The sequence below is a fragment of the Halichoeres trimaculatus genome, unplaced genomic scaffold, assembly GCF_033239565.1.
Source record: "Halichoeres trimaculatus isolate MK-OKI-2021-1 unplaced genomic scaffold, fHalTri1.1 fHalTri1_scaffold_17, whole genome shotgun sequence".
NCBI classification, from domain to species: Eukaryota; Metazoa; Chordata; class Actinopteri; order Labriformes; family Labridae; genus Halichoeres; species Halichoeres trimaculatus.
In genome coordinates this window covers 2,060,116-2,078,727 of record NW_027437195.1, presented here as the reverse complement: position 1 = coordinate 2,078,727, position 18,612 = coordinate 2,060,116, and the positions used below count along the sequence as shown (strand labels likewise).

Below are 18,612 nucleotides of genomic sequence, written 5' to 3'. Positions count from 1 at the left end.
TGAGTTGTGGAAATAACCCAGAACCACATTATAACAACCCATAATGGGTTAACAGCGCTTTGCATTATGAAAGGAAAGGGGCTACAGAAATTAAGTTTGATTGCTTTGAATATCCCTTCCTAGTTTAATACCTGGGGGACAGTCAGTGCACCGCTCCTGTGGATGGTGTTGTCTACCCTGCGGAGGTAAATAAGTCCGGGCTGCGAGAACCGGTACCTCTCATAAAGAGCGTCATCATGTAGTGGGTCAGATTGGTACAGGAACAACCTCTCAATGCTCACCGTTCAAGTTGTGTGTCTCTGTCTTCTGGATTTGGAAGAAAAGGACATGTGTGCCAAATGTGTGCCAAATGTGTGCCATTGTTTTGGAGAAGCTGATTGGCCAGTGGGAGGGGCATTTTTTTTGGATCAGATTCAACCCTTCAACCTCCAACTTACTCTGCTCCGGAGCAGGGTAGCCGTGCAGAGCAAGTCACCGTGGTGATCCATCCTGATAAGAAATGAACCAGCTTTGTGCTATTGATAAACCAGAGTTTACCCTGAAGTTACCTCACTAAGACATTAATCCTGCTTCGTGATATAGGCCCCAGGTGTTCCTCATGGTCACGTGTTTGTCAAACAGGAAGGCTGCTGTCATTTCGACGAGATTTCATTTTTGATGGAGTAACGTCAAGTTTAAAGTCGAAATGACGAAATTAAAGTTCAAATTTTTAGAATAGAGTTGAAATAATATGAGATTAAAGTCGAAATGACAAGGAAAAAAAAGTCAAAATAACCTGCCCTTATGTTACAATACACAGGCAGCTCCTCAACACCCACAGACGCAACCTATGGGCGCGACTGACAATAGCAGCAAAGGAATCTAACGACAGTCTTCAGGATCCATCTATGTGTGGCAGGGTCTGTCTTTTACTTTTTTATTGCATGTGGTGTTTTATGAACTCGAAATGAATTTTCGGACTGGTCCTGAAGTATCCCCCCTTATTAGTTTATTGGAGACCGGTGTGCGCGACTACAGGACAGACACCGAGCAGATAGCAGAGAGGGACGATAGTACAACGGCAGCGTACAAAACACTGTCCTCGCCTGACCCCAAAATACCGACCGAGAGAAACAGACTTTCTGTCGGTTTGGGAGTTCGAAGTGAACTTGCACACATTAATGATGAACATGTTGACATGTAGACAAAGCAGCCAGAGCTCCTGTGTCCACACATCAATCCAGCTGCTGAGCTGATCTGAAGGTTTCTTTCCTTTACAGTTTAAAGAGAGAAAACTTCATCTGAGACTTTAGAAGAGAAATGATCCAAATGTTGGATTAAAACTCACCACGCTTCACTTTCCGCTCTGTCCTCTCATTAACATGAAGACTAAAAAAAACACTGCACCTCCGGAGATCACGTCAGCTCCTCGCTCTCCCTACAAGGAAGTCAGCCGCTCCCAGAGGAGTACGCCAAGGTTGCCCTAGTTCCTGCTTTTTGTTTTTGGTTGTTGCCGAACTTCTATTTGTGAATATCTCACGAAACCCAAACATTCAAGGCTTAACAATCTTTAATCGAGAGGTAAAGATTTCACAGCTGGCTAATGACACGGTTTTATTTCTCAAGGACAAATCTCAAGTACAAACTGCGCTGCAAGTAACTGGTGAATTTTCTGAAGCATCAGGTCTTAAACTTAATATCAATAAGAGTGAAATTTTATGCTTATACGAGACTGATGAACAGCTAATATTTAATATTCCTGTTAAAGAAACTGTGAGATATCTGGGAATTAACATTACAAAATATATTAATCTTAGACAACAACTTAATTTTCATCCAAAGATTAAAAACCAAGTCAATTCTTAATATGTGGATGCAGAGAGACCTCTCCATTTTTGGAAGAATGTTATTGTCAAAAGGTGAAGGTGTATCAAGGTTTGTTTATCCTTCTCTGTCACTATATCTTAATGATGCACTTTGTAAAGAAATCAATAGATTATTGGTCAGTTTTGTTTGGGAAAAATAGACACCACCATCTCAAGATAGAAATCCTTAGTTTAGAAAGAGCAGAAGTAGGACTTGAGATTTTGTTTTTGTTTTTTCACTTAAATCCTACATTTAAGGTTCAGTGGCTGAAGAAATGTTTGGAACAACCAGAGTCAGTGTGGAATTTCATTCCGCATAATATATTTAAAAAGTAGGAGGCTTACATCTTTTTAATTGAGCTGCAACTTCACAGTTTCTAAATTGCCACTGAAGCTCTTAAAGTTTTATCAACAGGCCTTACTCTCTTGGAAATTATGTTTTGTTCACAACTTTTCTCCACACAAAGAAATAATTTGGAACAATGGGCATATTACTATCAACAACAAAAGTATATGTAAAGAGAGCTGGATTGAGAGGAACATAATTTTTTGACAGCTTTATTTATGAGAATGGCAACCTTTACAGTTATGAAACATTTCTGAAAGCTAAAATTCTTCAAGTCAAATGCAGAGAGTTTGTTTCCATTACAAAGGTCATACCTACTGGCATGATTGAGTTAATAAAATGTCACTTAAGTTACCAAAATATTAGTTTTCAGACACCGTCTCTTAAGGTTGACGGAATTGACATAATGGATAGAAAATGTACAAACAAACATCTTAGGAAAGTTTTACAGAGAAGTAATAAAATTTCACCCAGAGGTAAATTCATGTGGGACTCACAGGTGGTTGATATTAGATGCCGCAAGGCCTGGTTATGTCCCTTTCAATTCTGTCTTCCAGATAAAATACGAGAAGTTCATTTTAAAATTTTACATTTACACTTGTAACAAATCTATTTCCAGATTTACTGATGTGGATGAAATGTTTTGCGAGCATGAGCCAGAGACAATTTTGCATTTTTTTTGTATTTGCCCATTATCATCTGTGTTTTGGGGGGACCTGAAGAAATTTGTTTATAATAAAACTAAACAATACATAAAAATCAGACCCAAAGATATTATTTCAAAATAAGAATGCAATGACAAATCAATTTGCTTCATAGTAAATCTAATGATTCTCACGGGTAAGTTTCATAGCCATAAAATGAAGTTCTCCAAGTCCCTACCTAATTTTTGTATTTTCATAAATGAATTCTATTTTTATATTGACATCTTAAGAGTAATGACAAGCAAGAAAAGTGAACACACACTGCTTTGCCTAAACAATTCATTTTCACTTACCCCAAGAAGTGCCTTCATTCATACATTTGTTATGTAAAGTACATGTACTTATTTATTTAATTTTTCAACATGTATATTTTATCTTTCTTAATTTATCGCCCCATTACCTCTTCCTTAATAGTCTGATTGTCTGTAATTTGTTATCTGTTAAATAAACATTGACAAAAAAAAAGTTAGCCGCTCCGTGTGCGTGTGTGTGTGTGTGTGTGTGTGTGTGTGTGTGTGTGTGTGTGTGTGTGTGTGTGTGTGTGTGTGTGTGTGTGTGCATCTAAAAAAGAAAAAAAGCAGTAGTTCGGCCTTGGGTTCTGCTATTATATAGTAAATTTAACATACTTCGTGTCATGAGTAAAGTATTGATCTTGTCCATAACCGCCTCTGTCTCTACATAAACACACACACACACACACACACACACACACACACACGCACACACACACACACACACACACACACACACACACACACACACACACACACACACACACACACACACACACACACACACAGAGAGAGAGAGAGAGAGGGAGAGAGAGAGAACCGGCTGCCTTCCTCTAAATGGAGGAGGGAGGAGCTCCACTGTGATCAAATGTGTCGGTTGAAGTAAGACATCCGAGGTAAAGTTCAGGAAGTTAGTTCAGGCTCCATGTTGATGAGAGGATAGCGGGAAGTGAAGCGTGGTGAGTGTTAATACAACATTTGGATCATTTCTTTTCTAGAATCTCAGATGAAGACCCCCCCCCCCCCCCCCCTCATCTTTCTGTTTCTCCTGATTCCTTTGTATCGGGTTGTGGTCTGTCGAGTTATTATTGCAGCAAAATAGTTTGTGTTGGTTTGTCGTATTAACGGGACATTTCATCGGTTTACGTACCGACATTATCAGCTCACCGCCGGATTATGAGAACACCCCAAGTGTCCCGATAGCATCATAGACGAATTCGGGAGAATGGAAGCACCTTTGGCTTTATCTAAACGTATGTATCTACGGACGGAAAATTTTCGCGCCATTTGGCTGTCATACCTAAAACCCGGATTTGACCTCACCGCCTTCTCTGTGGAGATGCAACTCTCGACCCCCCCACTGCAGACACAACACCGCTCACCCAAAGCTGAAAACTGAGGGGAAACACTGCAATAACATGAAAAAAGTTCAATGCAATATTGATTATCAGTACCATTCATGATTTTAGAGATAACAACCAAAGGACAGAAAGGACACAATACAGTTGGAAAAAAGTATTTTAAAATTCCTTTATATTGACATAAAAGTTAAAATAATACATTATCACAACTAGTGTTGAGATAAGACTTTTCCTTTATTTGTGAATCAGTCTACAAATTTGTGAATCAATTTACACACACACGCACACGCACACGCACACGCACACACACACACACACACACACACACACACACTTTTGCTACAAGAGTAGCTCCATATGTCAACTGTACAAGAATGAAGGTGTGTGTTGAGCTCTCAGTGTGTGTGTGTGTGTGTGTGTGTGTGTGTGTGTGTGTGTGTGTGTGTGTGTATGTGTGTGTGTGTGTGTGTGTGTGTGTGTGTGTGTGTGTGTGTGTGTGTTGAACCTCTCAGATTGACTTCAGACCAGAACATGAGTGTGACATCAGAAGAAGAGGAGGACAGAGCAGAGTCTCCTGGACCCAGCTGTGTGTCCCTGAAGAGTGACCGCTCCAAAGGTCTCCCTGAAAACTTCAGAACTGAACCTGGACCCTTAGAACCACAGTAAGACCTGTCAGAAAGACATCAGTTACTAACCATGGGTTGTGTTGATTTCAAAGTTTAAAGATTTAATTTCTAAAAGCTGAGATTCAATCCATGCAGTGACACAAACTTTAAAATGTCTTCTTCAAATATCGATCTTCATCAGATGATTCAGTTTTTGATTTGAAGAAGGATTCATGAGTTATTAATAAGAACATGTTTGTTTCTGCAGATTTCAGTCCAGCAGACAGAGAGCAGAGTCTCCTGGACCCAGCTGTGTGTCCCTGAAGAGTGACCAGTCTAAATATGACATTATAAACTTCAGTAATGGACCTGGACCCTCAGAGCCAAAGTAAGAGCTGTCAGAAAGACATCAGTTATTAACCACGTGTTGTGTTGATTTCAAAGTTTAAAGATTTAAATGCCTTGAAGCAGTGTTTCTCAACCCTTGTCCTGGGCACCCCTTGCCCTGCATGTTTTTTATGTTCCGACTCCAACACACCTGATTCAAATGATCAGCTTATCATCAAGCTCTGCTGGAGCCTGATAACAAGCCATTTATTTGAATCAGGTGTGCTGGAGTGGGGTAACAAACATGCAGGGCAGGGGTCCTCAAGGAGGAGGATTTAGAAACACTGCCTTAAAGCTGCAAATCAATCCAAGCAGTGACAGAAACTTTAAGAAATAGAAATAGAAAATACTTTATTTATCCCCGAGGGGAAATTCAGGAGTCACCGCAGCATTTAAGAAAACAAAAGTAAGAAAGAGTATAGAAAGTGCAAAAAGGTCCACAAGAAATTAGATGACGACATCCCGTCCACCCCCACCACTCTCCAGCCCAGCCAGTCTCCACCTCCACAGGGTCCAGGACTGAGCCTCCCCAGCAGTCTGTTCAGTCTCTGTCTCCTGGATCCTGTCTGCTCACAGCAGGCAAAGCTCCTCCAATGTGGGGCTGGCGTCCGATGTCAGCTCCGTCAGCCACGTCCCTGAACAGCACGATGCCGCTGGGTTAGCACGGCTAGCTGGTCCATCCCCCAGGGCTAGATCCCACGTTCCCAACAACGATGGATGGAAGGACAGGTCCACGTCGTCACCTCCCAGCTCACATCCGAGAACCAGCACATCGTCCTCACCTCCTCCTCCTCACCTTGAGGGAAATCATCAAGCCCTACACATTAGTTAGCATTGACATGCTACAGGCTGCTAACAGCTAATTTCACATGTAAACAATGCAGCCATGGTTACATGTAGGATCTCCAGACAAACACAGGAGAAAAGTAGTAAAAATATCACTGAAGACACAAAAAGTTTGGTGTCCATGACCGACAATGAACCATACAAAGTGATGATCCACTCCAAATACAAAGATGACAAAAAAGAGACGAAAAAAATTACAAGAAACGGACAAAGACGAGAGAGCTGCTGCAACAGGCAGCTACTTGGGCAGCGCCTAGCAACGGAATATTAAAATGTCTTCTTTAATTTTCAGTCTTCATCAGAGGATTCTATTTTTGATTTGAAGAAGGATTCATATGAGAAAGCCATCAGAAACTGAATTTGAATTAAAATATTGAATTAGAAAAGCATGATGTGTACTGGAATTTAATGTTTTGAAATTGAATTCCTTTTTTCAATTGAATTAATTTTTTAAATTGAATTTGAATTTGTGTTTTCCTTTAAAAATTTGACTTTTTTTTTTTACTTTAATTCAACTTTTTTTAACTTCAAATTCAAAAACACAGAATTCAATTTCAATTCACAAAAAGCAGATTCAGTTTTAAAATTTAATTTTTAATTCAAAGTGACACGACCATTACGTCATCTTGTGCCTGTAGGGAGACTAATTGAACACAGATTCACACACACCCTCTACACATTCCCAGACTCTCCTGTGTTGTGTTTAGCTGTACTCCTCCTCCCCTGAGCGGGGTAGTCAGTTCAACGATGGCTGAAGACCAGCGGTTGAATAATCAAGTTTGAAATCACATAATACTCATGGTTGTCTGTCAACTGTGTTACCCTGCGGTCGACTGGTAACCGGTACCGCCTAGTGCCCAGTGACAGCTGGGATAGGCTCCTACACCCGCCCTGCAACCCCGAAAGGGATAGCCTGTACAGAAATGAATGAAATCTCATACACGCCCCTCCCCACCCCGGAGTTGACAATCGAAGATGGCTGCCCCCCGTTCTAAACAGTTTTCAAGCTCCTGAATTAATCAGTTCATAAGCACTTCTGACAAATGTTTGTAACACTAAATCAGCCATAAACATAGTATTGTTCAACTTATATTTGTAGAAATTCTACCACAGTGTTATTTACATCCCTCGTGTGGTATTTGTGAACTAAACGCAGGGCATGCTAACAACAGTTAACACACCAGCCCTGGTATGTCAGCACAGTTAGTGGAAGTGTGGAGCGTTTCCGTGAATCTGTTCGATTAGTCTTCCCGACGTGCACAAGATGACGTAATGGTCGTGCCACTCGGAATTGATATTGAATTGTAAAACTGAATCTGCTTTTTGTAAATTGAAATAGAGTTATGTGTTTTCAAATTTAAAGTATAAAAAGAGAGTTGAATTTTCATAGGTAAAATACAATTTCAAATAAAAAAAATAATTCAAGTAAAAAAATAAATTTGATTTCAAAACATTTAATTCAATTACACATCAGCTTTTTTAAATTCAATATTTTTATTCAAATTCAGTTTCTGATGGCATGAATATAACCTCATAGATTCATGTGTTATTAATAAGAACATGTTTGTTTCTGCAGATTTCAGTCCAGCAGACAGAGAGCAGAGTCTCCTGGACCCAGCTGTGTGTCCCTGAAGAGTGACCGGTCTAAATATGACATTATAAACTTCAGTACTGAACCTGGACCCTCAGAGCCAAAGTAAGAGCTGTCAGAAAGCCATCAGTTACTAACAATGTGTTGATTTCAAAGTTTAAAGATTTGCCTTAAAGCTGAGATTCAATCCAAGTAGTACAACAAACCTTCAAATGTCTTCTTAAATTATCAATCTTCATCAGATGATTCAGTTTTTGATTTGAAGAAGGATTCATGAGTTATTAATAAGAACATGTTTGTTTCTGCAGATTTCAGTCCAGCAGACAGAGAGCAGAGTCTCCTGGACCCAGCTGTGTGTCCCTGAAGAGTGACCAGTCTAAATATGACATTATAAACTTCAGTACTGAACCTGGACCCTCAGAGCCAAAGTAAGAGCTGTCAGAGCCTCAGAACCAAAGTAAATCCCTGAAGCTGTTTTTACCCATGCTCTCTAGGGTCTGTATTAACAAACATGCTAAGACTGAAAACAGCTCTTAGTGACATCATTCTGAGGAAATCTCAGAATTCCTTCAATTCTGGGGCTGTTTTCCAAACCACTTACTACACTAGCAGTGCCTACTTTTTTGGCTGAAATTCAGTCTGCAGCAGTCAGTATGTGAAAACTTGCAAAATCTGCAGTATGCTGAAAATTCCTGGATGTCCTACTGATCCAGGGAAAATTTTTTATGCAAAGGACCAGTCTATCTGATATACTGTTCCTCACAATGCACGGCACCAATGCTGTTTGTCTAAGTGGGTGGCAGGTTTTAGTGAATTACCGCTGTCTACTGGAATGAGTCAGCAACAACACTAGAGTTAGATGGTCCGTGAGATAGAAGTGAAGTGGTTCGAAAAAAACACCAGTAAATCTTGTTACTTCCTATTATAAAAGAGGTGTTCACTCTTAAAAATTCATTAAAGCCCATATAAAATGCTAATTCACTTTTTTTTTTACCACACCTGGATTATGTAGACGTGGTATTTCCACCAGCTGTAAAAATAAAAAGTGGATCCCTTTCAGGTTTATTTTCAGTAAATACTATAACTTTTGGTGTAATATTAAAAATGAAATATGATGTTTCTGCTATGATATGATTAACAAATAACTAACATGTTAAGATCTACACATAGTTTGTTTTGTACATTTATATTCAAGGCAAAAATAAAGCAGAGCTGGATAATGCTATTCATTTTCGCTCAAATGTACACTTTTCTTAGTGGGACATGCTTTTGCCAAAGTCGCAGTTACCAGTGATTTATGATGTTGTGTTTTACCTGCTTCCTGTTCTCCTGTGTTATTTCTCTCTCCATGACAATTACATGCAAATAGATTATTATGAACATTAGACAGCAGCGTCGTTTAGTTGCTCTTATCAATCAATCAGTCTTTATTTGAATAGCGCCAAATCATAATAAACGTTATCACAGGACACTTTCCAAAAACATTAACAGGTCTAGCCCAATTAACGTTAATAAAATCACTTTTAGTGACTTCTGGGCCAGCCAACAGTGACTTTCCTTACTGAGGAGCTGGCATGTTAAACAAGCAATGTTTCACTCAGTTTTAATGATGTTTTGAAATAGGAAACAGCCTCATTCTTTCAAGATTTTTCATGACTATACATGACAGAATTGTTGAAAAGTAATCTGTGAATAGTGGATTTCTGGGTTATATGGTAATCTGGGGAGTTCAAAACAACAACAATGTACATCGAACCAAAAACTGTGACCACTAAACCTTGTTAAGAACCAAACTGTGGTTTTTGTGAACCCTTTCATCCCTACTGTAAACTAAGATATAAATATTTAGTTAGCTTACACTGGTTTTGTATGTTTATTCTTAAAGAAAGACAGACTTATATTTATGAAGCATCAACACTGGTTTTAATTCCTGCGGTTCTTATTTGTTGTCTCTCCTTTTTTAATTTCCATATCTCGCATTAGTTTAAGCTGCTGTGTTTGTGGGCTACCCCTGTGAACCCCTCATTTCTATGGTTTCAAGTCACATCACAACGAACTCTGGGTAATTCCCTCACAGCAAGTCTGAAGCCATGCTGACTCACGGAAAGGGTGCGTTAAGGACTTAGTCAGCAAGAATGCCCTCAAACACTGTACGATTTTAAATTGGGACAGCCCTAAACCCTCACGGACTGGGCAGGGACGCAACTTTAATTCAATGAGTTTGAGAGTGTAGACACTGAGATTCAGCCTCAGTTTCCACCAGATGTGACAGCTGTTAGCTACTGATCCAGCCCATCAACAGTCCAGTCAATGAACAGATTAAATTCTATAACAGTCTTAGGAATGATAAAATAAATAATAAACAATAAATAAAATTAAAGAAAACTATGTCAGCAGCCACAGTAGCATAAGTATTAGCCTACAACACTGTTTTAACTTCACTTTGTGCTGTAATCGCCGCTATCCCTTGATTGATTTGTTGGGCAGTGAGCTACCAAGTCTGCCTCTTCCCCTGAGCCGTGATCCCCTCTAAATGCTCTTTAGTTCTCCTCCAAAGCTGAGCCAACAGCAGAATCTGCTCTGTGTCCAGTTGGACTTTCTGGTTCTTTCTTATCCAATTCATTTGTTGTTTTGGTTGTTCTGCCATATCAACCCACTTTTTATAAGGACGCTAGTAATCACATAAGTGCTGAGGGCTGAATCTGGTCCACCATTAATATCATACACACTGAGTAGTAACTTGATCAGCATGGACAGTAAACAGAACAATAAGTAAATCAATATAATCAGTGTGTGAATGTGGTACATTCAAATATATTGAAGCTGTCACAATTTAATTTAGCTGAGTTTCATCATCATGATATAAAACTAATGTCACAATGACACATTTCTGAATATAGTCTGAGTTATGATCAACAGATTTTACTGTCCTTTCATCACAAGGAGCATCAAGCAATTTTTTTTCTTGCCTTTTTTCCTTTTAGTACTAACCAACCACAGCTTTTAGCAGACTGTGTCATTCCTAGCAACAGGGTTAACCACACCTCCTCACTAAGATCAAAGTTTCTGTCTCCTCCTTGCTCAGAGCTGCTCTCAGAAGCTTCCTGAATCACTCTGAAGCTCAGACTTCTTGACAGGAGCTTTTAGGCTCAGTTAGGAGCTCACCAAGAGGACTCTGAGAAGCTTTTTGAAAGTGGACCCTGATACCCTTTTCCACATCAGTCAACAAATCCTGAAAATAGGGCTGGGGGATATATCGAATATACTCGATGTAACCCGGGTTTTTGCATGTGAGATATAGAGATATATAAAATTACTACATAGCAATCATCGAGTACAAACAGTAACACAAATGTTTTCAGATGCACTGCAAAAAACTGAAATTTTATCAAGTGTTTTTGTCGTTTTTTAAGTAAAAATTGTCTTATTATACTCGATACAAGCGACTTTCAAATTATCAGTCCAGAAAAATGCCTTGTTTCAAGTTATCAGAGTACAAAAATGAGGTTTGAATCGCTTGTAACCAGTAAAAAATCTGCCAATGGAACAAGATAAAATTGCTTGAAAATTTCCTTGAGACTAGAACAACGTCTTAATACAAGTAACTTTTCTTTTGTTCCATTGGCAGATTTTTTTACTGGTTACGAGCAATTCAGACCTCATTTTTGTCCTTAAATAACTTTAAACAAGACATTTTTCTGGATTGGTCATGTAAATTTGGCTCATATTGAGTGTAAAAAGGAATTTTCTACGGAAAATAAGACAAAAACACTTGATAAGATTTCAGTTTTTGCAGGGTGTTGGTGCGTAAAACTCTTTGGTGATTCGATTGTTTCACTCTCTGCTGCTCAGCCGGTGCTCCTCTCACAGCGAGCAACACGCTCCCCCGCCCGCACAGAAAAATTCTCCTGCGCATGTGTGTCTTAAAGGGCAACTCCGTTTTTTTTTACACCTGGACCTTATTTATAGGTGTGTGCATGCTCATATACTCACTCAGACAAACATCGTGCAGCTCGGAGTCTTTCAGAAGTTATTAAGATCCAACCGATTTTAGCCGCACTTAGCGGGGGCCACGGCAAGGGAGCTTCAGCGCGGGACATGATCTCTGCAAAATCGCTCATAAAAAAACTACATAAAGTTTGGTTTAAAATAAAAGGTTTGCTAAACTTTACCTGATTGAGATTTTCTCCTTTTTGCATTCAAATTTTAAACTAACTAAAAGGTCTGCTTAAATCATTATACTGATGTCATTTCATGCATCATAGGGTTGGATTCAACATTAATTTAGTGATTCAGAGGAGAAATCAGAATATGGAGATATATATCATGTATTGAGATATAGCCTACAAATATTGAGATATTGGATTTTAGCCATATCGTGCAGCCCTACCTGAAAATGTAAGGACCTGTGTTCACAGGGGGAGGAAGAGGAGTCCTGTTTCTGTGGAGGAGCAGCCGTCCTGCTGTGCTGTGTGTCAGGACGTCCTGAAGGATCCAGTCTCTACCAGCTGTGGACACTGGTTCTGCAGACAGTGCCTCACCTCATACTGGGACCAGTCTGGCTCACCAGGAGACCCCTCCTGTTCTCAGTGTGGAAAAAGACCCAGACCAGGACCTGGACCTCAGACAGACCGTCAGAGCAGACCTGAACAAAGTAAGTCTGGTCACACACCAGGGGACTCAGAGATCTGTAGAGTGAGAGAGACTTTGTATAGCATTTTAAAATGAATTCAGTTTTACTGAAGAGAAAAGTAATGGACTGTATGAAGCTGTCGTCATGGTTGTGTTTAATAGACTTACTGTCAGTTTAGTAGTGTTGTAATTGCTATACCATAACTGTAAAAGGCATATTTTCAGAAGGGAAAAAAACACATTTTTGGTGCATTATCCCACGTGACACAACCCTTGCGGTGGTGGAAGTGGCCTGACTGATTGGAAATCTCCTGGTTGGAATTTCTTTCCCAGTCCAGCCCTGTTCTTAATCCTCCACCAAATACTTGCCCTGAAGCTTCTCATGAAGTGTGCGAGGAGGTCTTGATTTTTTTTTATTGGAAAGGTTGCCACCACAAGAGCTTCCATCAAATCTCCAGACTCTGACCCCTCTGTCTCTGCACCTTGTTCTGCTGCTTTTAATAAGTTTGAGCCTGTGAGTCTGTCTTTCTTGGAGGATGTGGTGCGTGGTCTCAAGCCCTCAGGCTCCCCCCATGATCCTGTACCACCACAATTTTTTAAAGAGGTGTTTCCAAGCATTTCTTGTATATTTTTTCTATTATTAATCTTAGTTTGGCATCTGCTGTGGTCCCTGCTAAACTTTAACATGCTGTTGTGCAGCCTCTGCTCAAGAAACCTGGTCTTGACCAGTCTGTGTTGGCTAATTATAGGCCCATTTCTAAGCTGCCATTCCTTTCAAAGATTTTAGAGAAGGTTGTGTTCTGTCAGCTAAAAACTTTTACAGACAGAAATGGGACACTGGAAATGTTTCAATCAGGTTTTAAAGCCCTTCATAGCACAGAGTCCGCTTCAGTAAGAGTTTTTAATGATATCTACTCCATCTGTGATTCTGGTGATTATGCTGTGCTGGTTCTACTTGATTTAACTGCTGCTTTTGACACAGTGGACCACAGTATTTTAATATCTTGTTTAAAAAAAAACAAGTGGGCCTATGCGACACTGCACTAGATTGGTTTAAATCCTATCTGACTGAGAAGACTAGTCGCAGGCTCGTCAGATACGTTGTAAAAATCATAAAATGATTAAAAAAGTCTTAGTTCACCTAAAATAAAGAGAATAAACCCAAAACCAAGTCACTTCAAAAAGGTGGACCCTGCCAGAGATAAGCAGCATTCACACACACACACACACACACACACACACACACACACACACACACACACACACACACACACACACACACATTCGGGATCAGTGACGTATTTAAGCCTTTAGAGGGGACAAAGAGGACTGAGGATATAATTAGCTGCAGTCAGTGAGAGGAGGAACCGATGGCTTCATGTCACAGTTTGTTTTCATTATTTCAGGATTGCAGGCTTCAGCATGAGTGAGCTACCACCTTATCATGGTGGAAGGGTTTGCGTGTCCCAATGATCCTAGGAGCCAAGTTGTCGGGGGCTTTATGCCCCTGGTAGAGTCTCCCATGGTAAACAGGTCCTAGGGGAGGGAACAGACAAAGTGTAGCTCACACAGACCCTTATGATGAAAGACAAAAATGGTGCCAAGTTACCCTCACCCGGACGTGGGTCACCGAGGCCCCCTCCTGGAGCCAGGCCTGGGGGTGGGGCTCGATGGCGAGCGCCTGAGGGCACAGCCCGAAGAATGTGGGACCCCCTTCCCGTGGGCTCACCACCTGCAGGAGAGGCCATAAGGGTTGGGTGCATAGTGAGTTGGGTGGCAGCCGAAGGCAGGGACCTCGGCGGACTGATCCTGCAGAGGCTAGCTCTGAGGATGTGGAACGTCACCTCTCTGGCAGGAAAGGAGCCTGAGCTGGTGCGCGAGGTTGAGAAATTCGGGCTAGATATAACCGGTCTTACCTCGACACATCGGGCTCTAGAGTTGCCAATGTTGAGAGGCGGCGGGCAGAGACGGCGGGCAGGGGCGGCAATACTCATTGCCCCCCGGCTCGGTGCCTGTACATTGGAGTTCACCCTGGTAAACGAGAGGGTAGCCTCCCTCTGCCTTCGGGTGGGGGGACGGATCCTGACTTTTGTTTGTTGCTATGGTGCAAATAGCATTTCAGAGTATTTACCCTTTTTGGAGTCCTTGGAGGGAGTGCTGGAGAGTGCTCCGTGACTGGGAGGGACACAACCCCCCCCACCCCCCCACCCCCCCCCCCACCCCCCGTGGTGTTTTGTTGTTGGACTTCTCTGCTTGTCACAGATTGTCCATAACAAACACCATGTTCAAGCACAAGGGTGTCCATATGTGCACCTGGCACCAGGACACCCTAAGCCGCAGTTCGATGATCAACTTTGTAGTTGTGTCATCGGACTTGCGGCCGCATGTCTTGGACACTCGGGTGAAGAGAGGGGCGGAGCTGTCAACCGATCACCACCTGGTGGTGAGTTGGCTCCGATGGTGGGGGAAGATGCCGGTCAGACCGGGTAGACCCAAATTTATTGTGAGGGTCTGCTGGGAACGTCTGGCAGAATCTCCTGTCAGAAAGAGCTTTAACTCCCACCTCTGGGAGAGCTTCAACTGTGTTCCGGGGGAGGTAGGGGACATTGAGTCTGAAAGGGCTTTGTTCCATGCCTCCATTGTTGAGGCAGCCAATTGGAGCTGTGGCCGTAAGGTGGTTGGTGCCTGTCGGGGCGGAAATGCCCAAACCCAATGGTGGACACCAGCAGTGAGGGATGCCGTCCAGCTGAAGAAGGAGTCCTATCGCGCCTTTTTGGCGTGTGGGACTCCTGAGGCAGCAGACAGGTATTGACAGGCCAAGTGGAATGCAGCTTTGGCGGTTGCTGAGGCAAAAATCTGGACATGGGAGGAGTTTGGAGAGGTCATGGAAAACGACTTCTGGACGGCTTCGAAGAGGTTCTGGACCACCATCAGGCATCTCAGGAGGGGGAAGCAGAGCATGGTAAACACTGTGTTCAGTAGGGACGGTGCACTGCTGACCTTGACTCGGGATGTTGTGGATCGGTGGAAGGAATACTTCGAAGACCTCCTCAATTCCACCGGCACGCCTTCCTTGGAGAAAGCAGGGCCTGGGAATGTAAGGGCGGACTCTTCCATCTCTGGGGTTGAGGTCGCCGAGGTGGTTAAAAAGCTCCTTGGTGGCAGGGCCCCGGGGGTTAATGAGATCCGCCCAGAGTTCCTTAAGGCCCTGGATGTTGTGGGTAGAGCCCGACCAATATGCGATTTTTGGGGCCAATGCCGATACCGATACTGGGGGCAAAAAAAAGGCCGATATCCGACATATCAGTCGATATCCGATATATTGACCAATATCCAATATATCGGCTGATATATATAATAAATTCTTTGATATACACAGGATATATACTGTATATAAGCACAAATTATAATACCTATATGATTCAAGACAGAGATAGAACACTATTAGATTAAAACAAGGAACTTTAATTATAAAACTGTCAACATAAGAACTGTAGTTTAAGCCAATGATAGATAAGAACAAGCTGTAAACACAATTATAAACAAAGAAGAAAAAATAGAATAGAATAGAATAGAATAGAAAATACTTTATTTATCCCAGAGGGGAAATTCAGGAGTCACCGCAGCATTTAAGAAAACAAAAGTAAGAAAGGGTATAGAAAGTGCAAAAATGTCCATAAGAAATTAGATGACGACATCCCGTCCACCACTCGTCCACCACTCTCCAGTCCAGCCAGTCTCCACCTCCACAGGGTCCAGGACTGAGCCTCCCCAGCAGTCTGATCAGTCTCTGTCTCCTGGATCCTGTCTGCTCACAGCAGGCGAAGCTCCTCCGATGTGTCGCGGCGTCCGATGTCAGCTCCATCAGCCACGTCCGTGAACAGCACGATGCCGCTGGGTTAGCACAGCTAGCTCATCCATCCCCCGGAGCGAGATCCCACGTTCCCAACAACGATGGATGGAAGGACGGGTCCACGTCGTCACCTCCCAGCTCACATCCGAGAACCAGCACGTCGTCCTCACCTCCTCCTCCTCAGCTCAAGGGAAATCATCAAGCCCTACACTAGTTAGCATTGACATGCTACAGGCTGCTAACAGCTAATTTCGCATGTAAACAATGCAGCCATGGTTACATGTAGGATCTCCAGACAAACACAGGAGAAAAGTAGTAAAAATATCCCTGAAGCCACAAAAAGTTTGGTATCCGTGACCAACAATGAACCATACAAAGTGATGATCCACTCCAAATACAAAGATGACGAAAAAGAGACGAAAAAATTACATGAAAATGTAAACACCTTAAATAAATAAGTCAAACTTTAAACACAGTAAGTATAAAAAAGTGGAACTGTAAACACCCAATGATAAATAAAAAAGTCATACTTTAAAAACAATGATGAATTAAAAAAAAGTCAAACTGTAAACACAATAATAAAAAAGAAAAATTAAACTGTAAACACAGAATTATAAATAAGGCAAATTTGTGCAAACAAACTAGTGCAAACTGTATTTTAAGAATACAATGAAAATAAATATTCAAATATAATGTTTTCAAACTGTAAACATGTAAACAGTTGCATAATGCATAAATAGTTTCACAAAGATTTAACTAACATGGCGTTAAAACGCCGAATAATACTCTTATATTACATAATGGTGGATGTCTGAATTAACAGTTCCATTTATCTCTGTTCATCTCACAAAAAAACAACTAACACTATGTATAAACGCGATATTATACTCTTACAGTAGGTAATGGTGGACGTCTGAATTAACAGTAGCATTTATCTCTTTTCATCTACCAAAAAAATAACTAACACAACGTTAAAAAGTCATTCTATAGTCTTACTTTTGATTATGGTGGATGTGTGAGTTAACAGTAGCATTTATCTCTGTTCATCTCACAAAAGATGCAACTTACACAACATTAAACATTGTTGCACACTCTTTAAAACTTAAGTGAAAAAACCTTGAATGGATTTCCTGGCATGTCTTAACAGTGTGTTTTTGTCATGGAGCACTAAAGTGTAGAGTTACATTGTTTTGCAAAGTCACAGCTGATGATGGAGTAATTTAAATTGTTGCCGTCCTCTTCTGTAGCCGACTGAGCGTGAGTGGGGGAGAGGAGGGGCTGCAAAGCATGGTCTGCGTGTGAGGGGGAGGGGCCGGGCATTTAAGCAGCGTGCAGCCCAACACACAAACTCACAGGAGAAGGAGTGACAGGAGCAGGAGCGACAGAATCTCCATGGAGCAAAAATATTGATAATCGGCTACATTTTGGCCGATGTTTATTATTCTGTGGAATTGTGGACCAGCTCTATACCCTCAGCAGGGTCTTCGAGGGTGCATGGGAGTTTGCCCAACCTGTCCACATGTGTTTTGTGGACTTGGAGAAGGCATTCAACCATGTCCCTTGGGGAATCCTAAGGGGGGTTCTCCGGGAGTATGGGGTGTTGGACTGCTTGTTATGCCACTTTTGCTTTCATGGTTTGAAAATTACATCTTTTTGCTGTGTCATTCAACCGGTAACCAAAATAACACCAAATAACAGAGGCAGAGTTTCTCTTCGCCATGAGCGCCTTACTTACCTCTTTGTGCTCCATCTTGTCTGATTAAACTGCCGTACCAGGGGGGCAGGTAGTCACATGACCAGTTGAAACAGTGACTAATTAGTCATCTTACGCTCGCTCTCTTACTCAGTCACACACACACACACACAACCACACACAGACACACACACATCACTCACACAAACACGCTCATTTTTTTTAACACTTTTTTAAAATAATTGCACAATTGCACCTCTTTTGCGATTATGTATTTGCATGTGCTGACATTGCGATTGTGATAATCATGCAGCACTAGTGGCCGGGCTCTCCCTTAGAGATAGGGTGTTTTGCTCGGCTATCCAGGAGGAGCTCGGAGTAGAGCCGCTGCCCCTCCACGTTGAGAGGAAACAGATGAGGTGGCTCGGGCATCTGACACGGTGTCTCCTAGGAGGGCTGGAGAATATATCGAATATACTCGATGCATCACGGGTTTTTGCACACAAAATATATAAAATGACTATTTCCCAACCGAGTACAAACAGTAACCCAAATGTTTTCAGATGTCACAACTTAAATCTCGTTGGTGATTTGCTCGTTTCACTCTCTGCTGCTAACTCACAGCTTGTTTCACTCTCTGCTGCTCAGCCGGTCCTCCTCTCGCAGCGAGCACCATGCTCCCCCCTCCCACCCAGAAAAATTCTCCTGCACATGCGAGTTTTGGTAAGTGTAAGCTTTA

At 41.7% G+C, this 18,612-nt stretch overlaps 1 protein-coding gene across 1 annotated transcript in view; it reads left to right on the top strand.

Annotated features, from left to right (window-relative positions):
• The first annotated feature begins 946 nt into the window (after nucleotides 1-946).
• LOC141806726 (NLR family CARD domain-containing protein 3-like) overlaps nucleotides 947-18,612 on the top strand; it is a 39,312-nt gene continuing 21,646 nt past the window's right edge. Inside the window, exons 1-5 of the mRNA XM_074692388.1 lie at nucleotides 947-1,065; nucleotides 4,779-4,928; nucleotides 7,681-7,800; nucleotides 8,004-8,123; nucleotides 12,114-12,349. Coding sequence (XP_074548489.1) covers nucleotides 947-1,065; nucleotides 4,779-4,928; nucleotides 7,681-7,800; nucleotides 8,004-8,123; nucleotides 12,114-12,349 — 745 coding nt within the window. The remainder of the gene's footprint in view (nucleotides 1,066-4,778; nucleotides 4,929-7,680; nucleotides 7,801-8,003; nucleotides 8,124-12,113; nucleotides 12,350-18,612) is intronic.